Source organism: Babylonia areolata, chromosome 12 (assembly GCF_041734735.1).
Source record: "Babylonia areolata isolate BAREFJ2019XMU chromosome 12, ASM4173473v1, whole genome shotgun sequence".
Taxonomy (NCBI): domain Eukaryota; kingdom Metazoa; phylum Mollusca; class Gastropoda; order Neogastropoda; family Buccinidae; genus Babylonia; species Babylonia areolata.
Genome location: NC_134887.1, coordinates 32,506,357 through 32,528,552, shown reverse-complemented (window position 1 = coordinate 32,528,552; position 22,196 = coordinate 32,506,357). Strand labels below are relative to the sequence as shown.

The 22,196-nt window shown below is 41.0% G+C and overlaps 1 protein-coding gene across 5 annotated transcripts in view; it reads right to left on the bottom strand.

The window, feature by feature from the left end:
• Positions 1–452: 452 nt before the first annotated feature.
• LOC143288156 (RILP-like protein 1) overlaps positions 453–22,196 on the bottom strand; it is a 32,889-nt gene continuing 11,145 nt past the window's right edge. For 2 of the 5 annotated variants that reach the window (XM_076596452.1, XM_076596453.1), the window contains 4 exons: positions 18,619–18,657; positions 14,334–14,435; positions 9,364–9,576; positions 1,633–1,708 (listed from right to left, as the gene is read on the bottom strand). In XM_076596452.1, the coding sequence (XP_076452567.1) occupies positions 9,393–9,576; positions 14,334–14,435; positions 18,619–18,657 (325 nt within the window). In that variant the 3' untranslated portion in view covers positions 1,633–1,708; positions 9,364–9,392. Of the gene's footprint in view, positions 1,709–9,363; positions 9,577–14,333; positions 14,436–18,618; positions 18,658–22,196 lie in introns of all 5 variants that reach the window. The other 3 variants (XM_076596455.1, XM_076596454.1, XM_076596457.1) reach the window with 3 other exon arrangements.

Genomic DNA, 22,196 nt, shown 5'->3' with positions numbered 1-22,196 from the left:
CCTATGGCAGTGCACTGTCTAGTCAACCAAAGTCACTTATGGCAGTGCACTGTCTAGTCAACCAAAGTCGCTTATGGCAGTACACTGTCTAGTCAACTAAAATTGCATATGGCAGTGCACTGTCTAGTCAACTAAAGTCGCCTATGGCAGAGCACTGTCTAGTCGCCTATGGCAGTGCACTGTCTAGTCAACCAAAGTCGCTTATGGTAGTACACTGTCTAGTCAACTAAAGTCGCCTATGGCAGTGCACTGTCTAGTCAACTAAAATTGCATATGGCAGTGCACTGTCTAGTCAACTAAAATTGCATATGGCAGTGAAAGAGTTAAAGGAAGCATTGTCATGCCTGATTTCTCTGCCTGAAAAACAGAGAACTCGTAGAGAAAATGTCTCTTCCAGTTCTGCTACGTCCACACATGTGCAGACAACATACTGGATCCATTCCAAATTTTTACTGCACCCTTTGCCCCCCCCCTCCACCCCCCCCAAAAAAAAGTTGCGGCCCACCGTTGTTTATTGTGTGTTTTTGAAACAGTTAAAAACATGGAATATTCCCCCTTTCTCACAACTACTTCCTCCACTTCTGAAAAAAAAGGGGAATCCAAAATGATCTGTATGACCTGGCAACTGGCATAAACTTGGAGAAGGTTGGCAGCGATGCATTTTGTCCTTATCTCTTTTCTCCCCACAGTCGACACAGTGTCCGGAAAGTGATGAGGTCTTCCCCTGTCTCCTCGTTCCATGATCTTTATTTGGCAAAAAGCAGTACCGTGATTAACCTAAATTGAGTAGTCTGCTCATGTGAATAACTGGATTACACAAGAATGATATGTTGCATAAAAAAAGAAAAAGAAAAAAAAAAAGTCGCCCTGCAGCTAAAAACAAACTGGAGTCCCAAGACCTCTCCACCTCAGCAACTCGTAACCCGACCCACCTGAAAACGCCAGTCACCCACAAAACCAAGCAGTCCTCCTCGGTCACACGGAATCAAGAGTTTGGCAGAGAGACGTTTCTACCAGCAGCTTGGCAGGGGCCATGTCGAAGGGCGGTGGGGGCGTGTCAAACTCCTGACCCACACTGCACACACCAGCCCTGTGTGCGTGCCACGGCTCTGTCGACGCCAACACGGCCAGTCACCATCGACGTCTCCAGCACTGTGGCAGTCCACTTGAAGACTGCCACAGCCGTGTCAAAGGTCTTCACAAATGCGTCACGTTCAAGATCACAACTGTGTCACATTCAAGACTGCCATAGCCGTGTCAAAGGTCTTCACAGCTGCGTGACATTCAAGACTGTCACAGCCGTGTCAAATGTCTTCACAACTGATCACATTCAAGATTGCCAAAGTCGTGTCAAAAGGTCTTTCTCCACTGTATCCATTTCACGACCAGCTCCGTCGTGTCAAACGTCTTCACCATGCTCCCACAGCGCCGCACTGGGCAGGAAGCTGGAGGAAAACGCATCATCGTCACCATCATCATAATTATCGTCATCATCACCGTCATTGTCATGTTGGCCGCAGGCCCCTGGCGAGGAAGGACTGCTGTGAGGGTGACATCGGCAGGGCTGTGAGGCTGGGAGAGAGGTGGTGGGTGGTGCTGGGTGGAGGGGGAGGGGCAGGGGGAGGGGGGTGTCTACCTGACGAAGGTCTGGGACCTGCGACTTCTGCCCCTGGGCGGAGAGGGACCATCCCCAAACAAAAAACTGAAACTGAGAGAAGAAACACACACACAACACATACACACAACGCACACACACACACACACAACGCACACACACAACATACAAACACCGGTATAAGCCACTGTTGTACTCTTTGATGACAATGTTTTGTCCTCAAGAAACTTTTCCTCTTTCTCTCCAAATGCAAAAGCTTTACACTTAGCAAAAAATTGTTTTTTTTACTATTTTCACTTCACCTGTTGCCCCCATGTTCGGCCCTTCTTCACCAGATGAGGCACTTGGAATCCACTGTACACAGTGTGTACAGCATAAACTGAACGTATCTTGGAATCCACTGTACACAGTGTGTACAGCATAAACTGAACGTATCTTGGAATCCACTGTACACAGTTTGTACAGCATAAACTGAACGTATCTTGGAATCCACTGTACACAGTTTGTACAGCATAAACTGAACGTATCTTGGAATCCACTGTACACAGTGTGTACAGTATAAACTGAACGTATCTTGGAATCCACTGTACACAGTTTGTACAGCATAAACTGAACGTATCTTGGAATCCACTGTACAGTTTGTACAGCATAAACTGAACATATCTTGGAATCCACTGTACACAGTGTGTACAGCATAAACTGAACGTATCTTGGAATCCACTGTACACAGTTTGTACAGCATAAACTGAACGTATCTTGGAATCCACTGTACACAGTTTGTACAGCATAAACTGAACGTATCTTGGAATCCACTGTACACAGTGTGTACAGCATAAACTGAACGTATCTTGGAATCCACTGTACACAGTGTGTACAGCATAAACTGAACGTATCTTGGAATCCACTGTACACAGTGTGTACAGCATAAACTGAACGTATCTTGGAATCCACTGTAAACAGTGTGTACAGCATAAACTGAACGTATCTTGGAATCCACTGCACACAGTGTGTACAGCATAAACTGAACGTATCTTGGAATCCACTACACACAGTGTGTACAGCATAAACTGAACGTATCTTGGAATCCACTGTACACAGTGTGTACAGCATAAACTGAACAGTTTGTACAGCATAAACTGAATGTATCTTGGAATCCACTACACACAGTTTGTACAGCATAAACTGAACGTATCTTGGAATCCACTGTACACAGTTTGTACAGCATAAACTGAACGTATCCTTATCATTACTGCAATGGGAAATCATTTACAGCTTAGTCTTTTGTGAAGGACTATGACTCTCAAACTAGGAGGCAAAACTGCACTGGCTCATAGTGCTGCAGCCTTGGGGGGTAGATGCCCTTTGGGAATGATCCTAATGCTGACTGTCCTAAAACCCTCTTGGCCGAGAGAGACAGTGGGGATGTAACTTGGGAAAGACACTCTCCACTGTAATCAAATTGTAGCCCAGACAGTTGGGACAGCAGCTGCGTCCTATGCTGCTCTGATGGTCATCGTCGGACACGACTGTCTACCATACAACCATATCATAACTGATATCATCATCATCAACATCATTATCATCAAAATTTATCCTTTCAAACATTTGTCCCCTTCCTCAGAGCAAACATTGTAGTTCTTTTCTCAACAGGTATCCAAGCGAATCTTTTCCCAACCAAGATAGTAGGCATGGTAAGTACTGAACCAGACGCAGAGTGCAAGATACATGATTATGGGCAAACAATAAAAACGACAGTCAAGCGGAAGCCGCTAACACAAAGACTGCAACAGTGCACAAAGCAAGACCCATTTCAAGCAGTGTCACAGACCATTTCATTTCCATCTTTATGCATCTAAATTCTTGGGATAGAAAAGTAAGGCGTAGCTGATCCAAATGTAAACAAGGCGCAATGATATTTCCCCTCCATACCACACACACACATAACATCCCTTAGTGGCCGCTTTCCATAAGACCCAACTCCACTGCACCCCCAACAAAGCCCAACTGTTTTTTTTTTCTTTTACTAAAAAGCCACAACGACACCATCTTGTTCCTGACGAACACTACGCACATCCAGCAAAACAAAACCCAGCACACTGACACACACTAACACAAAACCAACACACTGACACACAGCCAACACACAGACACAAAACCAACACACTGACACACACAGACACAAAACCAACACACTGACACACACAGACACAAAACCAACACACTGACACACAACCAACACACTGACAAATGACCAACACACTGACACAAAACCAACACACTGACACACACACATACACAAAACCAACACACTGACACACACATCGACACGAAACCAACACACTGACACACACAGACAAAAAACCAACACACTGACACACACTGACACAAAACCAACACACTGACATAAACACAGCCAACACACTGACATACACAGAAACACAAAACCAACACACTGACACAAAACCATCACACAGACACAAAACCAACACACAGACACAAAACCAACACACTGACACACACAGACACAAAACCAACACACTCACATACACAGGAACACAAAACCAACACACTGACACAAGCAGACACAAAACCAACACACTGACACACACATAGACACAAAACCAACACACTGACACACACACAGACACAAAACCAACTCACTGACACACACACACACACAGACACAAAACCAACACACTGACACACACAGACACAAAACCAACACACTGACACACACAGACAAAAAACAACAACACACTGACACAAAACCAACACACTGACACACACAGAAACACAAAACCAACACACTGACACACACAGACACGAAACCAACACACTGACACAAAACCAACACACTAACATACAGAAACAAAATCAACACGCTAACACACAGAAACAAAAAGACAACACACATATAAACAGCAGGCCTGAAACAGACAGTGTTTTGGGAACTTCTCCATAAGCTAACTGTCAAAATTAATGCCTACACCTGAAAATGGGACTATGCGAAACTGAAAGCATCAAATAAAACATGTGTTGTTTGAAACTTCTACAGCAGTCATTAACTGAGCACAAGTGAGTTCAAGCAATCAAATACAGATGCTCTGAAAGCAGTAACGTTACAATAAACTATCGTTCGGGGGGTAAAAGCCTGACTGCTGGCATAATGAGGAAAAGCAAACGTAAAGAGAACATGTCAGGCTTCTGACAGTCGCTGCTTTGGAATAAAAATGGCTAGCTGATAAATGCATGACAAAAAAAGAAGAAGAAAAAAAAAAGAGAAGTATATATATTTTTTCAAAATCCACAATTTTTTTGGTCTCCCCTTGATAATGAATTAAACTGTTCAGATTCCATGAGAGTGGTCCCCCTCTAATGGAGGTGAAAAGATGACAGTTGGATCCAATTAAAATTCATGTTCCCGGAAGGTTGTCTATAAAGATTTCAGGTATGCATCTCATTTATAACATTCTCCTTTCTCATTTAAACTTTTTTTAATTTTTTTTTTTTAACCCTTACATCGCCAGCAATGTTCAAGCTGCTAGTAGTGTGTGCTAGCTGGCTGTGTCAGCTGCACAGTACAGCTGAAAACCGGCTGTGCAGCAGAGCAGCCAGTGGGAATGTGGGGTACTCTTTTTTCGCTGCCATGTGGCACGAACTCTTCTCCACTGTCACTGTCAGCAGCAAAATCACTTTCTGCCAAATGCCCTTTAATCCAACTTGCAGTTTGCTGTCCCGTATAGCGTGGTCTAAAGCAAGACTGCTAGTTACGATCTGAACTGGCTGAAGAACTCGCCATCGTTCAAACGATGTTTTTAAAAAAGCCGCTGAAAACCGCTTCAAACTGCATGAGTTGGTTCAACAATGAGAAGGATGTTTCCAGTACATGTGGCAGGACGTGCCCACTAAGTCTGGTGTTATCTTTTGAAGAGTATTTGTATTTGTATTTGTATTCCTTTTTATCACAACAGATTTCTCTGTGTGAAATTCGGGCTGCTCTCCCCAGGGAGAGCGCGTCGCTACACTCCAGCGCCACCCATTTTTTGGTATTTTTTCCTGCGTGCAGTTTTATTTGTTTTTCCTGGCGAAGTGGATTTTTCTACAGAATTTTGCCAGGAACAACCCTTTTGTTGCCGTGGGTTCTTTTACGTGCGCTAAGTGCATGCTGCACACAGGACCTTGGTTTATCGTCTCATCCGAATGACTAGCGTCCAGACCACCACTCAAGGTCTAATGGAGGGGGAGAAAATATCGGCGGCTGAGCCGTGATTCGAACCAGCGCCCTCAGATTCTCTCGCTTCCTAGGCGGATGCGTTACCTCTAGGCCATCACTCCACTAGCGCAAGTTTGTTAACTCTAATGCTAAAGTCGCCAACTGGCGACAGCAGTGTTCTCCCTACAAGTCGCTGTATGGCGACTGTGGCGTTCTCACAGCAAGTCGCAGAGCGGCAACAACAGTAACCAAAGGGTTGAATGTTTAAACTTGTTAACTACTGTTTTTAGAAACTAGAGAATTAATTTCTTGTTTTCTTTCCTCTGTATACCATTCAGTTTAACAAACTAGGCGACATTGGAGAACTGCATCTCCTTACAGTAGATCTAGGTGCTTCAGAAGATCTAAGAGTAGAATTTGCATCAGTTCTTTGTCCAAAATACTTGTGTTGCAACTTCAGTGAAACTGACCACTCACTGATTTCATTCTTTTGACTTACTATGAGGTGATTTTTCTCAGCAATTATCTGGTTATATGCCATTCTATGCTTGATTTTTTTTTTTTGGGGGGGGGGGGGGGGGGGGGGGGGGGGGGGGGGGGGGGGCGTTAGGAATGTGTCCACTTAAAAAGAAAAAGGAACATTGCTATATTTCCATGATTCAGAACTACAATACAGTGGGCAGTCCGCATCAACTGTGTGTTCCCATCTGTTGCATCTGGTTGCTGTGTGCAGGACATGCTGTCGCATCTGGCTGCTGTGTGCAGGACATGCTGTCGCATCTGGTTGCTGTGTGCAGGACATGCTGTCGCATCTGGTTGCTGTGTGCAGGACATGCTGTCGCATCTGGTTGCTGTGTGCAGGACATGCTGTCACATCTGGTTGCTGTGTGCAGGACATGCTGTCGCATCTGGTTGCTGTGTGCAGGACACGCTGTCAATCAGGAACAGCCCAGCACACCCAGGAATATCATTTTTTTCCCTAATCGAAGAACCAATACCACTATGGTTTCCCCAATGAAATAAGCTAGCAGTCCTGATAAACCAAGCTGTATATTTACTTTGCTTTTTTCTTTTTTTGGTCAGCTACTACATGTAGTAACATAGTGTTACGTCTTCACTCCAAAAGCAGAAGGGCTCCCTGCAAGAAAACTAAACAGGAATTATGTCAAGCAAGTGCTCTGCAAAGCATTAGTGGAGGGGGGGCAGAGGGGTGGGGTGGGGGCGAGGGAGGAGAGGGGGATGGGGGGGGGGGTTATCTACCTTTTGAGCCTGCTTGAGGGGGCTGTGTCAGTAGTGTGACTCAGCTAAAGGTTCAAAGTTTATAGACCCACAGCCTTTTTTCGGACATAGGGGCAGTGAACTCATATCCACTGTGTCTTGGGCTCAGAACAAGATCGTGGGTCCCAGTCCTCTGCTTCTTCCCCAACTGAAAGTTAACTCTCTCCATACGAACGGCGAAAGAGACGACGTTAACAGCGTTTCATCCCAATTACCACCATCAAAATATTGCAAGCGTAACGCTCTTATACTGAAGAGGTGAATGTTGACAAACAATACCACAATTCTGATGACGGAAGCTAAAGGTTGGGTCATTGAGACACCCACTGGACATCCGAGGGGTCTGTGTAGAGGAGAAGAGAGGACTGGCCGTACTGAGTGAGTTAAAACAACACTAAGTAAATGCAACAAATTCTCCCTCTTTACCAACCTACACACACACACACACAAAAAAAAAAATTTTCCTTCCAAGTAAACATTTCTGTTTCAACTAAGACATAGTATATACTGGTTGTCAAGCAAACATTTATCATCCATGTAAGCATTTACTGAATTAGAAATTACACAGGTATTCAAATATCAGACAGATGGGGGAACACCCCCAAAATGAAAACGTAGCACTTTTGAGCCTAGACTTGACAAGTTCATCCCATAATTATTTGAAATTTCAGACAGACAGTCCTGGGTCAAAAATTTCAGACAGACAATCCTGGGTCAAAAATTTCAGACACATAATCCTGAGCTGAATTTTTTCCTGACAGACAATCGAGAGGTGAAATTTTCAGACAGACAATAAATTACGAGCTGAAGATTCACACAGACGATCCTAACATAGAAAAATTCAGACGGACAATAAGGAGTTGAAAATTCACACAGCCAATCAAGTTGAAATTTCAAACTGGCATAGAGAGCTGAGGGGTTTTTTTTTTGTTTTTTTTTTCTTCTTTCAGTTTCCACATCCAAGGAAGTATCAAAGTTTGTAGACTGATCCATATATGCTACAGAAAAGCTGTAACAAAGAAAAAAATATCTTAATTAAAAAAAAAAAAAAAAAAAAAAAAAGGGAGCAGATGCCTGATCTTCGTATTATAAATCCAAATCGCTGATCTGGCCTTGATCGTCTTGTCTTTTATCTTAAAAAAAAAAAAAAAAAAAAAAAAATCTTCTTCTTCTGCGTTCGTGGGCTGCAACTCCCACATTCACTCGCATGCACACGAGTGGGCTTTTACGTGTATGACCCGTTTTTACCCCGCCACGTAGGCAGCCATACTCCGTTTTCGGGGGTGTGCATCCTGGGTATGTTTTTGTTTCCATAACCCACCGAACGCTGACATGGATTACAGGATGGTTAACGTGCGTATTTGATCTTCTGCTTGCATATACACACGAAGGGGGTTCAGGCACTAGCAGGTCTGCACATATGCTGACCTGGGAGATCGTAAAAATCTTCACCCTTTACCCACCAGGCGCCGTCACCGTGATTCGAACCCGGGACCCTCAGATTGACAGTCCAACGCTTTAACCACTCCGCTATTGCGCCCGTCAAAAATTTATTCTTTAGTCTAGGTTTGCGTGAAACAGGAACATAGAAAGGGCGAAAAAAGAAAAAAGGGTCCACACTTATCATGAGGTTCCATGCCAGAAGGAACTTCAATGAGCACAAACTGCCCAGGGAAATAACTCTTCTTGTCGTTTCTCTTCCCTCCCTTTGTTGTCTCACTGTGCTGCCCTTCCTTTTGGTTTCTGCTGCAGGTGACGGAGGGGATGGGTGTCTATCAATCTACCTATCTACTGATCTCACTAGTCTCTTGCTTCTACTTTTTGAGATTGATCTCATCAGTCTGCGAGCGTGGTGAAACTCTTAGCTTCTCCAGACATAACTTCTTGAACAATGAAAAAAAAAAATCTGTTCCATATATGATTTAAAGAAGAAAAAAAATCTTTAATCTCATTTAAATTTATATTGATACTCATCCTATCTCCTCTGAGGGTTTTTTTTGTCTTCTTCTTCTTCGTCTTTTTTTTTTTTTTTTTGGTGTCTTTCCCCCCATTCCCCTTGGTCTTAGAAAAGTCGTGACAAGTTCTGAACACGCACTCAAGCAGGATCCTTCAGGAAAACTGTTAGAACACGCGGCTGAAAAGCTCTGAGAGCTCACTCAAGCAGGCTCCTTCAGGAAAGCTGCTAAACCACGTGGCTGAAAAGTTCTGGGGAGTTCTGAGCGCTCACTCAAGCGGCAAAAAACACAGGCACCTTTACCTCTCAGACTTCCTCCACAACCTGCCTGCTCACAAGGCGCTCTCCCGCTCTCTGGTGCCAAGTCTGCCCCCGCCATGCCTCGGGATTTGCCTAGACTGTCTAATGGTGGTCAGGGAGAGGGACTGGGCCCTTGGTTTCCTTCTGGGGGCTCGGGCCTCAGAGCTGTCATCATCTACAAACAAATCTAGCCCTGTCTCCATCAGGGTGAGGAATCTGAAAGCAAGACATTTTGAACCTGACAGGTGTCCGTTAAGGTGAGAGTCCCTTTTCGTGTTCAGACTTTGGATCATGTATGGGATTCTCTTTGGTCTGCACAAGCCTAGCTGGGAATCCTTTTGTAGAAAACAAAAAAAAAACAAACAAAAAAAAAACAACAACAACAACAAACACAATAAAAATCTGTTTAGCTCTGTTCTCCACTTTAAATAATAATTTTACATTTTCTAATATGTATTGTTACTGTTGTTGTTGCTGCCTTTGTCCTATTTGCATTCTTCCTGTTACTGTTTAACTTTACTCTATCTTGTCTATCTGAGATAGATAGATGATATATATATAAATACATACATACATATACATATATATATATATATATATATAAACACACTAACTGTATGACTATATACTGAATACGAAGCCTCCTCTTGTCAAATGCAATATTTTTAAAAAAAAGCATCCTCTTGTCATGTGTGATTAAAAAAAAAAAAAAAAGAGCATACAAGTCTGTTTGATTACTAATTCAAAATTCAGTAATACATCACTTAGAAAAAAACCCGAAAAAAACCCACTGACACCCTGTTTCAAAAATGAAAGAAAGTTCCAGTCTAAGATCTCACACACGCTCCTTTGAACAAAACAGACACAGAGAACAAAACGAAGCAAAACGATTCTGATCTGGATCTCTTCATGCTCTGAACGCTCTAAAATCAACCAGTTTCACTAAACTGCAGGCAGCCACCTGTACACAAGCACGTCTGCCTCACCTTCAGTCCATGAATGAATGAATGACCAACAGCTGAAAGAGCACTTATCTCTGTTTTAAAACTGACCATACAAAAATGCGTATGTATTTAAAATCTTGTATACACAGACAAATGAATAAACCAACAAACAAATAGCCGTGCTTACATGCAAAATACATTCAAAAAAAAAAAAAAGAAAAGAAAAAAAAAAAGAAAAAAAAAGAAGAGACAGGGAAGGCGGCCAACAAATTCACAACAACCTGAAGCAGAAGCTCACTGTGAAAAGCAGGCACAAAACGAATCTATTCTGTAGCCTCAGTTTTTGTTACAATATTTATCAAGGTTTTTTTCTTAAAAGAAAGGTAAGTTTTTCAATCAAGCTTTTGTGTTTACAAGATCTTTATATGTTTTTTTTTCTTTTTCTTTTTCTGTTGTTGTTGTTGTTGTTGTTGTCAGTCTGCAGAGAATTAGATTTTTTGTTTGTTTGTTTGGTTGTTTTTTTTTTTGCCCAACTTGTATTTTAAATTCCCATTGTTGTCCCACTGTTTCAAGTTTCAGACTTTCTTTGTAAGTCCTTTACTTGCCCAGATAAATACCCATCCACTGCTTAGTTGTGAGATAATGTGTACTAAAGTAGCAGAGTATGTTTATCTTTGACATGTATGTTGATATAATAAGAGAGAAAAAAAAAAAAATTACACAGAAGCACTAATCCTGCAGACTGTTCAATTTATACTGGAATAACTCAGCCTGCAAACTGTCTGCAGATGTTACAGATGTTAACTGAGAACATCCGACAATAGAACTGCCACAGTATAATAAAACAGAACAAGACACGATATGGAATGTAGCACATCCAGTGACACGCAGAACATGAAACGTCTGTCACATAACAAATACGCTGAACAAACAACACAAGTCAGAACTCGGGTATTAAGACTCTATTTACATATATATGTATCACAGTCAGAGACCAACTCACAGTATCCAAAACCAGAAAGTATGTTGTACCACAGAATGGCTACAGACATGGTAGAAACAACAGATCAACTCACAACATTATAAACAGACAAAGTGAAGAGAACAGATCTAACTAACACAACACAAAGACAAGAAAGGTCCAACTTGATATGAAAAAAAAAAGGAAAAAAAAAGAGGGGGGAATCGAAAATAACCATGAGTCATTCCACGGTACTAAAGAAGTAAAGGAGGTAAAGTCAGTCTTGATTTTAAATAAAAACAAACAAGAGAAGCAAGGCCTTCAAGACTCACTTGTGATAAATTAAGTCCCCTAGCATTAATTACAGAGTAATTTCCCTTTTTTACTATCTGCACCAAAACGTTTGCAAAATAAATAAAAATTCCATGCTTAGAAAAATTAGTTCCTGTTTGAAAAAAAAGAAGATAATAATGACTCCTCTTGTTGTTGTGTCAGAATAAGAGGTCAACGTGCCAAGTTAAGAGAATAGAAAAAATATAAATATAACAGTAAATGCAGTTTGCATATAATTAGGCTTCTTTTTTTATTTTTTTGTGCCGATCCCAGAGGTGCAATGTTGTTTTAAACAAGATGACTGGAAAGAACTGAATTTTTCCTATTTTTATGCCTAATTTGGTGTCAACTGACAAAGTATTTGCAGAGAAAATGTCAATGTTAAAGTTTACCACGGACACACACACACACAGACAACCGAACACCAGGTTAAAACATAGACTCACTTTGTTTACACAAGTGAGTCAAAAAGGAAAAAAAAAAGAGGGGGGGAATCAAAAATAATCATGAGTCATTCCACAGTACTAAAGAAGTAAAGGAAGTAAAGTCAGTCTTGATTTTAAATGAAAACAAATAAAGCACTGAACACCCAAGAAAAAAAAAAGAAAACCCAAAGGGGAAAAAAACCCCTGAAGATATGCACAACAGAGCAGTATTAACTTTTTGTGTTGTTTAACTTGAAGCCTGGCTGTAGAATCAAGAATGCTGAACACGCTCAGCACTTACAGGTGCAAAAGAAACCTGATTGGATGCAGCAATGCATGGTCTGAAATGTCTTAATACCAAACTGACCACAAAAACTGACCAGACTGAGCAACCCAGTGGTCAAAATTATGACAGCACAGAATGTGATGCCCAAATTCAAATCTAAAGGCTGCTTACTGCCCAGGGAAGAACCATGACCATGAAACAGAAATATCCTTACATACCAAACGGAAGACGAAACATTATTTGCTCAAGAACAACTATGAAAGGAAAAACACTGCAGCAAGTCTATACACGACATAATGATCATGAGAATCAAGCAAAACATCAGCAACACAACAACAACAGAAGTACCACCAGTGACGAATGAAACGGTAGATAATAACTTGGCAACTGGACAACCAAACAGAAAACAACATACTAAAAAAAAAAAAAAGACCTGAATGTGCCAACCGATAGTGCAAGTATTCAATTCTCAAGATGAACAAGAATACAACCGAAAACACCAAGAAACAGAAATACCACACAGCACTGAAATCAAATAAGTCACATCACCGCTTACTGAACGACAACCACAGTAGCTGAAAACAACGAACAACAGAAACATCACTGAATAATGAAAAGAAAAAGAGACTACCACTTCTAGGACCGACGACAACCACATAAAGCTGAGAACATCAAGGAACAGAAACACCATCAAAATAATGCACAGCAAGAACAACCACCGCTGCTCGGCTCAAGGACAGACAACCACATGAAGAGATGCGGGGATGAGACAACAGCCAAGCGGGCTACAGTCGCCAAGAACCATACCCTGCCAGTGCCGACGTCTAGAAGTTTAAAGGAGGGAGATCCAGATTGTCCAGAAGCTGTTGGAAGCTACACACAGCATGGAAACAATTCAACACCACGGATTAAAAAAAAAAAAAAAAACAGAAAGAAAAAGAACTGAAAATATCTAAAATTTTAAAACTGTGGACAGCGAGAGAAAGAAGAAGAAGAAGAAAAAAAAAAAGCAACAAAAACCCAAAACAACATATGCACTTTAAGTGTTATTGTCTGGGATTTTTGTTTTCAATGTGTGGACAGGGAAAACAGCAGCAAAGTAGTTCTTCCCTCAAGTAACAGCTAGGAGACAATTTCTAACCTCCTCTCCTCCACATCCACCCCCCCCCCCCCCCCCCCCACACACTCACACACAATGATGTAGTTATAAGTGAAGGAAAGGACTGCAGCCCATTGAAAAAAGAAAAAAAGAACTAAGAAACATTTATACCACTGCCCACCAAAGATGCAGGCACGCTTGAGCTTGCATGGAACGCCACACATTTCCCAGGCAGTCATAGCCAATCTTCATTTTTTTGTTTTGGAAACATATTCTTTTACAGAGTCCTATACACCGCAATATGCTTTACCTGACGTGCCGTGAACATGAAAGAACTTTTCAGAAGTAAAAATACTGTGGACAAGCGAATGAAACTGAAAACAGAGAACGCACTAACTAGCGCAAGCAAAGTTGTGCGCAAACCACCAGCTCGCAGGACAAGAGTGCTTTCAATTCAATCGAACCAAAACGCCAGCAAAGGCCTAGAGCATCCTGAAGTAATGCCCCTAGTTGGGTGTGGGGGTCATGGGATGGGAAGGGGTAGGTGATAGGGTGGGGAGAGGAAGTCAAGCTGTGTGTGTGTACAGTGGGGGGGGGACTTGGAATGAGCAGCGTTGGACATGCCACTGAAATGATGCAAAAGATGGGACAGCAAAAAACAAACCAACCAACCCAAACCAAACAGAAAAGAGAGAGAGAGAGAGAGAGAGAGAGAGAGAGAGAGAGAGAGAGAATGAGTGTGCGTGCGTGCGTGCGTGCGTGTGTGTGTGTGTGTGTGAGTGTGTGTATGTATGTGTGTGTGTGTGTGTGTGTGTGTGTGTGTGTGTGTGTGTGTGAGTGTGTGTGTGTGTGTGTGTGTGTGTGTGTGTGTGTGTGTGTGTGTGTGTGTGTGTGTGCGTGCGCGAGTGTGTGTGTGTGTACTCACAATTTCCTGATACCGGATTCCTTTGGGCCAAACACCTTTTCCTCCGGCTCCTTGTTGATGGGTCCATACACCGGCAGCTCCTCTCCAAGGTAGTTATATTTTCTGTGAATGAATATAAAACAAATGTACAAATACATACACACACACAAATAAAGAAACAACAACTTTTTCCCCCTACTTATTGCGAAAAACAACTATCATATAGAAATAAAGCTCCCTGGTATGAAATGTACACACACACACACACATGAATTCTACACACAAGGATGACCATAACCAAATCTTAAAAAAAAAAAAAGACACCGGTATTGCAATGATGGCACAAAGTAATGTTACTCTGTGTGTGTGTGTGTGTGTGTGTGTGTGTGTGTGTGTGTGTGTGTGTGTCTATATCTATCTCTCTCTCTCTCTATATATATATATATATATGTGTGTGTGTGTGTGTGTGTGTGTGTGCGCGCGTGCATTTATAAATGTTTATAAAAAGAATTTCAAAATCATTAACAAGCCTTAGCAGGAAACCACAGACGCCCACAAAGACGTACTGAAACAATTACACATTCACATTCGGCATATTGGGGATGTTGATTCTGAGATTTCTCCAAACATGTGCTGAAGAAGAGGGTTGCCACAAAGATGTCTGTATCATAGCCATGTCCGATTATGATCATCAGAACAGCAGAGGAGGCAACTGTCCCAACTATCTGGGCTAGTTGACTTACTTGTGTAAACAAAGTGAGTCTATGTTTTAAACCGGTGTTCGGTTGTCTGTGTGTGTGTGTGTGTGTGTGTCCATGGTAAACTTTAACATTGACATTTTCTCTGCAAATACTTTGTCAGGAAATAGGAAAAATTCAGTTCTTTCCAGTCATCTTGTTTAAAACAATATTGCACCTCTGGGATGGGCACAAAAAAATAAATAATGAAGCCTAATTATATGCAAATTGCATTTACTGTTATATTTATATTTTTTGTATTCTCTAAACTTGGCACTTTGATCTGATATTCTGACCCAACAACAAGACCAGTCATTATTATCATTTTTTGTTGAAACAGGAACTTCTTTTGCTAAGCATGGAAGTTTTATTTATTTTGCAAACGTTTTGGTACAGATAGTAAAAAAAAAAAAAAAGGGAAATTACTCTGTAATTAATGCTAGGGGACTTAATTCGAATCTGGTTAGGACTTCTTTTTTTTTTTAAACGCGAAGCTTTATAATAACAAATACAGAACACATTTTAACAATTAGATTTTTTTTTTTTTTTAAGTGTATCACAAGTGAGTCTTGAAGGCCTTGCCTCTCTTGTTTTGATTTTTGTGGAAAGCGTCTATCCCACACTCTCTCTCGGCCATGAGCGCTTTCGCAAAGTTGGTGTTGGGATGGTCCCCAAAGGCCAAACAGCCCCTTAAAGTTGCAGCACTAAGAGCCAGTGCAACCTTGCCTCCTAGTGAAGTGATGGCCTAGAGGTAATGCATCCGCCTAGGAAGCGAGAGAATCTGAGTACGCTGGTTCGAATCATGGCTCAGCCGCCAAAATTTTCTCCCCCTCCACTAGACCTTGAGTGGTGGTCTGGATGCTAGTCATTTGGATGAGACGATAAACCTAGGTCCCGTGTGCAGCATGCACTTAGCACACGTAAAAGAACCCACGGCAACAAAAGGGTTGTTCCTGGCAAAATTCTGTAGAAAAATCCACTGCGATAGGAAAAACAAATAAAACTGCTCGCAGGAAAAAATACAAAAAAATGGGTGGCGCTGTCAGTGTAGCGACGCACTCTCCCTGGGGAAAGCAGCCTGAATTTCACACAGAGAAATCTGTTGTGATAAAAAGAAATACAAATAGTTTGACAGTCACTGTCCTTCACCAAAGACCAAGCTGTAAAAGAGACCCCACTGCAGTAGTGGAGAAACCACGGATCATACAGCTCTCACTTCGCTGTTGACCCGACTCTGAGCTATAAGTTTCAGTTTCAGTAGCTCAAGGAGGCGTCACTGCGTTTGGACAAATCCATATACGCTACACCGTGTCTGCCAAAGCAGATGCCTGACCAGCGGCGTAACCCAACGCGCTTAGTCAGGCCTTGAGAGAGAAAAAAAAAAAGGAATAAATAATAGATAAATACATTAAAAAAAAAAAAAAAAGAAAGAAAAAAAAAGTGAATAAATAATAGATAAAAAAAAAAAATTTTAATTTTTTTTTTTTTTTAACTACTACCACTACTAATATGTATGAGGCGCAAAAACTGGATGAAGTTAACTATAAGCGTACATAAATAAATAAATAAATAATAATTATAATATAAAATAAATAAATAAATTTAAAAAAAACAAAAAAACACCTATACTGTTCTCAGAAAGAAAAACAACAACATTTTCTGTCACTAAGCTATAAAAAAACTATATTGCTGAATGAGGTTCATTTTAGGTTCAGGACCATGCGATCAAACCAAACTGACCAAACTCTGAGCTTGCTGCTTCCTTGTGTAATACATCATGGCATCGATCAGGTGCTGTTACATACATAATACCAAAGAAGAAGAAGAAGAAAAAAAAAAACCTGATGAGAAATCATCTTCAAAGGAGACCAAATTAGATATGGGTTATATACCGTATGCATTACCTTACAGAATCACCCTTTAAGTATTACAGACATAAAATAACACTACACAATTCATAAGACAGAAGTTTCTCTTTTTTCCTTCCCAATGTTTGACAAAAATAAGGTATCACTCTCTCTGCATCTGAATGAGGAGAGAAAAATAAACTTGAAAAGCTCCAAATCATGCTTTCATCAAAACTGGTCACCCATGCAGCTGTTGTTATTAGGCCAAATATCACAGAAAAGTATTTATAAATCAATAATGAACATGCAAATTAATAGTAATCAACATGCAAGTGTTATATACACACACACACTCATTCAGCTGCGTAATGTTCACACAAAAGCGCCATGCACAAGCATCTGCATACGCAGATGCACTGTTGAACGTAAACACGTCTACGTTCATGCAAGCAAAAAAGCAAAACCATCTATGTTAACCTGAAATATTGAAAAATAAATAATAAAGATTTTCTATATATATAAAAGAAAGGCTATGAGATCTGAAGGAAAACAGTAGATCAATGTCATCAAAATGATTAAACTCTGCACTCCTTTCTCGACGCACACCAGATCTGTCTGGATGGGTTTCTGTTTATGGTGCTTATGCTTTAACTCATTCCATACGAACGGCGAAAGAGATGACGTTAACAGCGTTTCATCCCAATTACCATCATCAAAATATTGCAAGCTGAACGCTCTTATACTGAAGAGGTGAATGTTGACAAAGAATACCACAGTTCTGACGACGGAAGCTAAAGGCTGGGTCATTCAGACACCCACTGGACATCCGAGGGGTCTGTGTAGAGGAGAAGAGAGGACTGGCCGTACTGAGTGAGTTAAGTACCATCTTATCCAATGCAAAGAAAGCAAGTCTGCACACTCATCTACCTTCTGTTCGTGTATGCCAGCTATAATCTGTGTCTTCTTAAGTGGTATACACCTATTTCTCTCTCCCATGCACACACAGTTCAGCTATAATCTATGTCTTCTTAAGTAGTATACACCTTCTTCTTCTTCTGCATTCACTCGTATGCACACGAGTGGGCTTTTACGTGTATGACCGTTTTTACCCTGCCATGTAGGCAGCCATACTCCGTTTTCGGGGGTGTGCATGGTATGTTCTTGTTTCCATAACCCACCGAACGCTGACATGAATTACAGGATCTTTAATGTGTGTAGTTGAACTTCTGCTTGCATATACACATGAAGGGGGTTCAGGCACTAGCAGGTCTGCACATATGTTGACCTGGGAGGTAGTATACACCTATTTCTCTCTCCCATGCACACACAGTTTAAATCAAATCAAATTAAACTGAAACATGTATACACAAAAGAGAGAGTGAGACACTGAGACAAAATAGAGAGAAAGGGAAGTGAGGGGGGCGGGGGGGTAGAAAAAGAGAGAAACAAAGAGAAAATAAAGACAGGTACACACAGGCAAAAGACAACACCACGTCCCATCATACAAACACAGTCACTGACAGTGACACAAAAACAGATGACACGCACAACACAAGACATCCATTCACAAATCAGAACAAAAAAAGAAAAAAGAACTGACATCCGGAATAGAATACGACCATCCACGAGTGAAAAGACTTTACATCCATGACAAAAATAAAGACACATATATATAAAGTATACAAGTCAATTAAACATTAACGTCTCTAACGCTTCACTTACTCATCATGTCCTCCCTCTTCCTCCTCCTCGCCAGAATCGCTTGAAAACAGAGGACGCAGCGCATGGGAAAACAAGCCAGAAACACACCAGTGAAACAAAACAATTTAAAATAAAATAAACACACGAGAAAGCGCAACAAGAAACAAACTGCGTTGCACAAACGTAAAACTTTCAACAAGTGCTGAGCAGGGATCAGGTTCGACATCGGTCATCGGTCATTGACGCATTTAATTTTGAAATGACCTATTGTTTTTCAAGTTGCCAGGTCACATGACTTATTGTTTTTATGACCAGTCGGTCAACCAAAGTAACCATCTCTCTCTCTCTCTATCTAACGATCGCGATCGCTTTGTCGTCTGCTCCTACAGGAAATGACTATAAACTGGTTTATTAAAGTACGGATCCGTGACGAAATGAAATCCGAAACGAATCTTTATCGCTGCCTTTCGCGAGCTTCGGCGAGAAGAATTGGCGTTCCCACTTTTGCATTAACCATTAGCCCGGGACGGGTGATATTTGACCTACTGATTTTCAAAATGACCTATTGATTTTATGTTCTTCCGGTCATATGACCTATTGTCTATTGAACCCAACCTGATCTCTGGCCGAGATATGAAACATGACCCCTGCACAGCACAATGTTACACCATTTTTCATCGCTTCATCATCTCATCACTTCATCGAAAGGAAACTGCACTGAATGTGCATGAGAGGTTTGGAGAACCACCACCAAATTAAAATACAGTGAGGCTGACAAAACAGTTTGGGCTGTAGAATGTTGCGTGACTCAACGACTGAAACAGATGATTTTTTACTGCAGACATAACAATGTAGAATGATTTCAGTAGAAAACGTGGCATATCTACACTGCATGACTGCTGTGTCTAACTTATCAAATATGTATTTACAATAATGTAACCGTTTTATCAATCAATCAATCAATCAATCAGCTCTTTCAATAGTCAGCTATAGTAGACAAGTCGTGAGGGAAGAAACAGAAGGGGGTAAAAAAGAGACAGAAATTTTGAAAAAGAGACATGAATTTTTTATCTTTTTTTTCTTCTTCTTTTGACAGCTTGTGAACATTTATTTACATCTGATGTCAAAGATCATTATGACCTGTGCAAATCAATGCACTGCGTTTTGTGCGGTGTTTTGTGATGGCATGTGCGTGTATGCGTTTGTGTGTTTATGTCTGCAAGTGTACGTATGTAAGGGAATGTATGCCTCTGTGTGTGTGTGTGTGTGTGTGTGTGTGTGTGTGTGTGTGTGTGTGTGTGTGTGAGTGTGTGTGTACTTAAGTATGTATCACTGTATGTAAATGTGAAACACAGCTGCTCTAAAAATTCTGATGACTGATAGCAACACAGGCAGATTACTGTGTGCTTGTATTCAACAACATGAAGCTGACTCCATCAATCAAAGCCCACCCACCCCTCTCCTCCATACCGCCCTAAGGCTTTAAACAATGTCAGCAACACATCAAATCTCAATTTCATATATTTTCTAAATCTAATGCTATTATATTTATAATGACACTTCAAAATCAAGCAAGATTAATTGAAAAAAAAAAAAAAAAAAAAAAAAAAAATCTCAATATGTATAACAAGAAATACGTTTATTATTTGCTCAGTTCCCAAGCTGCTCAGGTCATTTTTGTTGTTGCTGAGAAAAGATGGATATATACAGGTGATACTTAATGAATAACTCTCATGATAAAGTTAACTCTAGTGCTGTAAAATCAAACGCTGGTAACATCAAAAGGGTCAAGCTTCATGTACACTGTAAAATCAATGACTAAAATCTAAATGAGGCCTGAAGCATTGAATAGTCAGCAATATCAAATTCTTTGTTAAAGAAGCAAAGGTTTCTAAGCTTTACCTTTGTACAGCATAGCGCATAACAAAGGGAGTGAAAATCTTTCCTACTCGTTTTTCTCCAGTACTCTGTTCTTCACAACAGCAACAGAACGGGTCTTTCTGTCCAACAGTAGCATACTTTTACATTTTCCAATTTGATATCATATTTATTTTTGTTTTATTCAAGTCCATTTACTCATCTAAATCTGGCAGGGAATACCAAACGGAGTGTGAACATGATTCAAATGTTATTCAATGGTCAGGTTTCACAAAAAAAATATTGCTGACTAACACGCAGCTGTTGCCATACGATTATTCATCGGCCAAAAATGTATTCTGTAGTTTCCATTTGTTTATCTTCAACTTCGTGATTCATACACAGAGCGTGAGGTGGGGAGAAAATATGAGTGTGTGTGTGTGTGTGTGTGTGTGTGTGTGTGTGTGTGTGTGTGTGTGTGTGTGCGTATGTGTGCGCCTCCATATGTGTGCGTATGTCAACGTGTTTACATGTGTTTGTGAGCTACATGCGCATGTGTGTGTGTAAGTGGAGATAAATATCTCAGACAGCCAGACAGACAGACAGACAGAGAATGACACAAGATAGGAAGAAGTAGTTCTAAGGAGACTGTGAATGTGCTGGTGTCTGTGAACATGCAGGTGTATTTGTATTGCTTTTTATCAAAACAGATTTCCCTGTGTGAAATTCGGGCTGCTCTCCCCAAGGAGAGCGCGTCGCTATACGACAGCACCACCCATTTTTTTGTATTTTTTCCTGTGTGCAGTTTTTTTTGTTTTTGTTTTTTTTTCCTATCGAAGTGGATTTTTCTTCAGAATTTTGCCAGAAACAACCCTTTTGTTGCCGTGGGTTCTTTTACGTGCGCTAAGTGCATGCTGCACACGGGACATCGCTTTATCGTCTCATCCGAATGACTAGCGTCCAGACCACCACTCAAGGTCTAGTGGAGGGGGAGAAAATATCGGCGGCTGAGCCGTGATTCGAACCAGCGCGCTCAGATTTTCTCGCTTCCTAGGCGGACACGTTACCTCTAGGCCATCACTCGTGTGTGCCATTGTGTCAACTGCTACATCTCCCTCTGTGTGTGTATGTGTGTATGTGCACACATTCATTGTGTCAGTCTCTGCCAATGATTATGTCTGAGATCTTGTCACTGTATTCAAACCATGAGAACAAAACATGCTTTAAAATCAAGCAAATACTTCAAATTCAAGCAAACAATCTTCTACAAAAAATACATGCCACAATTCAAACTATGTAAGTCTTATTAGGATTGCATCTGGAAAGTCAAAAGCTGTATTAGTATGACACATGCTACAATTGCAAAAAAACCCACAAAAACTGTACAAAAACTCAATCCCGCACATTTTGGGAGCTTTGCAAATTGACAGAATATATTTTCAAACAATTATACAGAGAAAGAAGCAGTAAAGACAAGTCAACTGGGTCTGGTCAGAAAGTCTCTCTCTCCCTCTCTCTCTCACACACACACTCATTCTCTCACAAACACACACACACACACACACACAGACACACACAAACTTTCTCACACACACTCACACACATACAAACTCACTCACACACACACACACACACACATACAGAGCTCTCTCACACTCACACACAAACACACAAACGCACTGACTCACACACAAAGAATACACACAGACCAGCTGAACGACACAGATGGCACAGAGAGACAG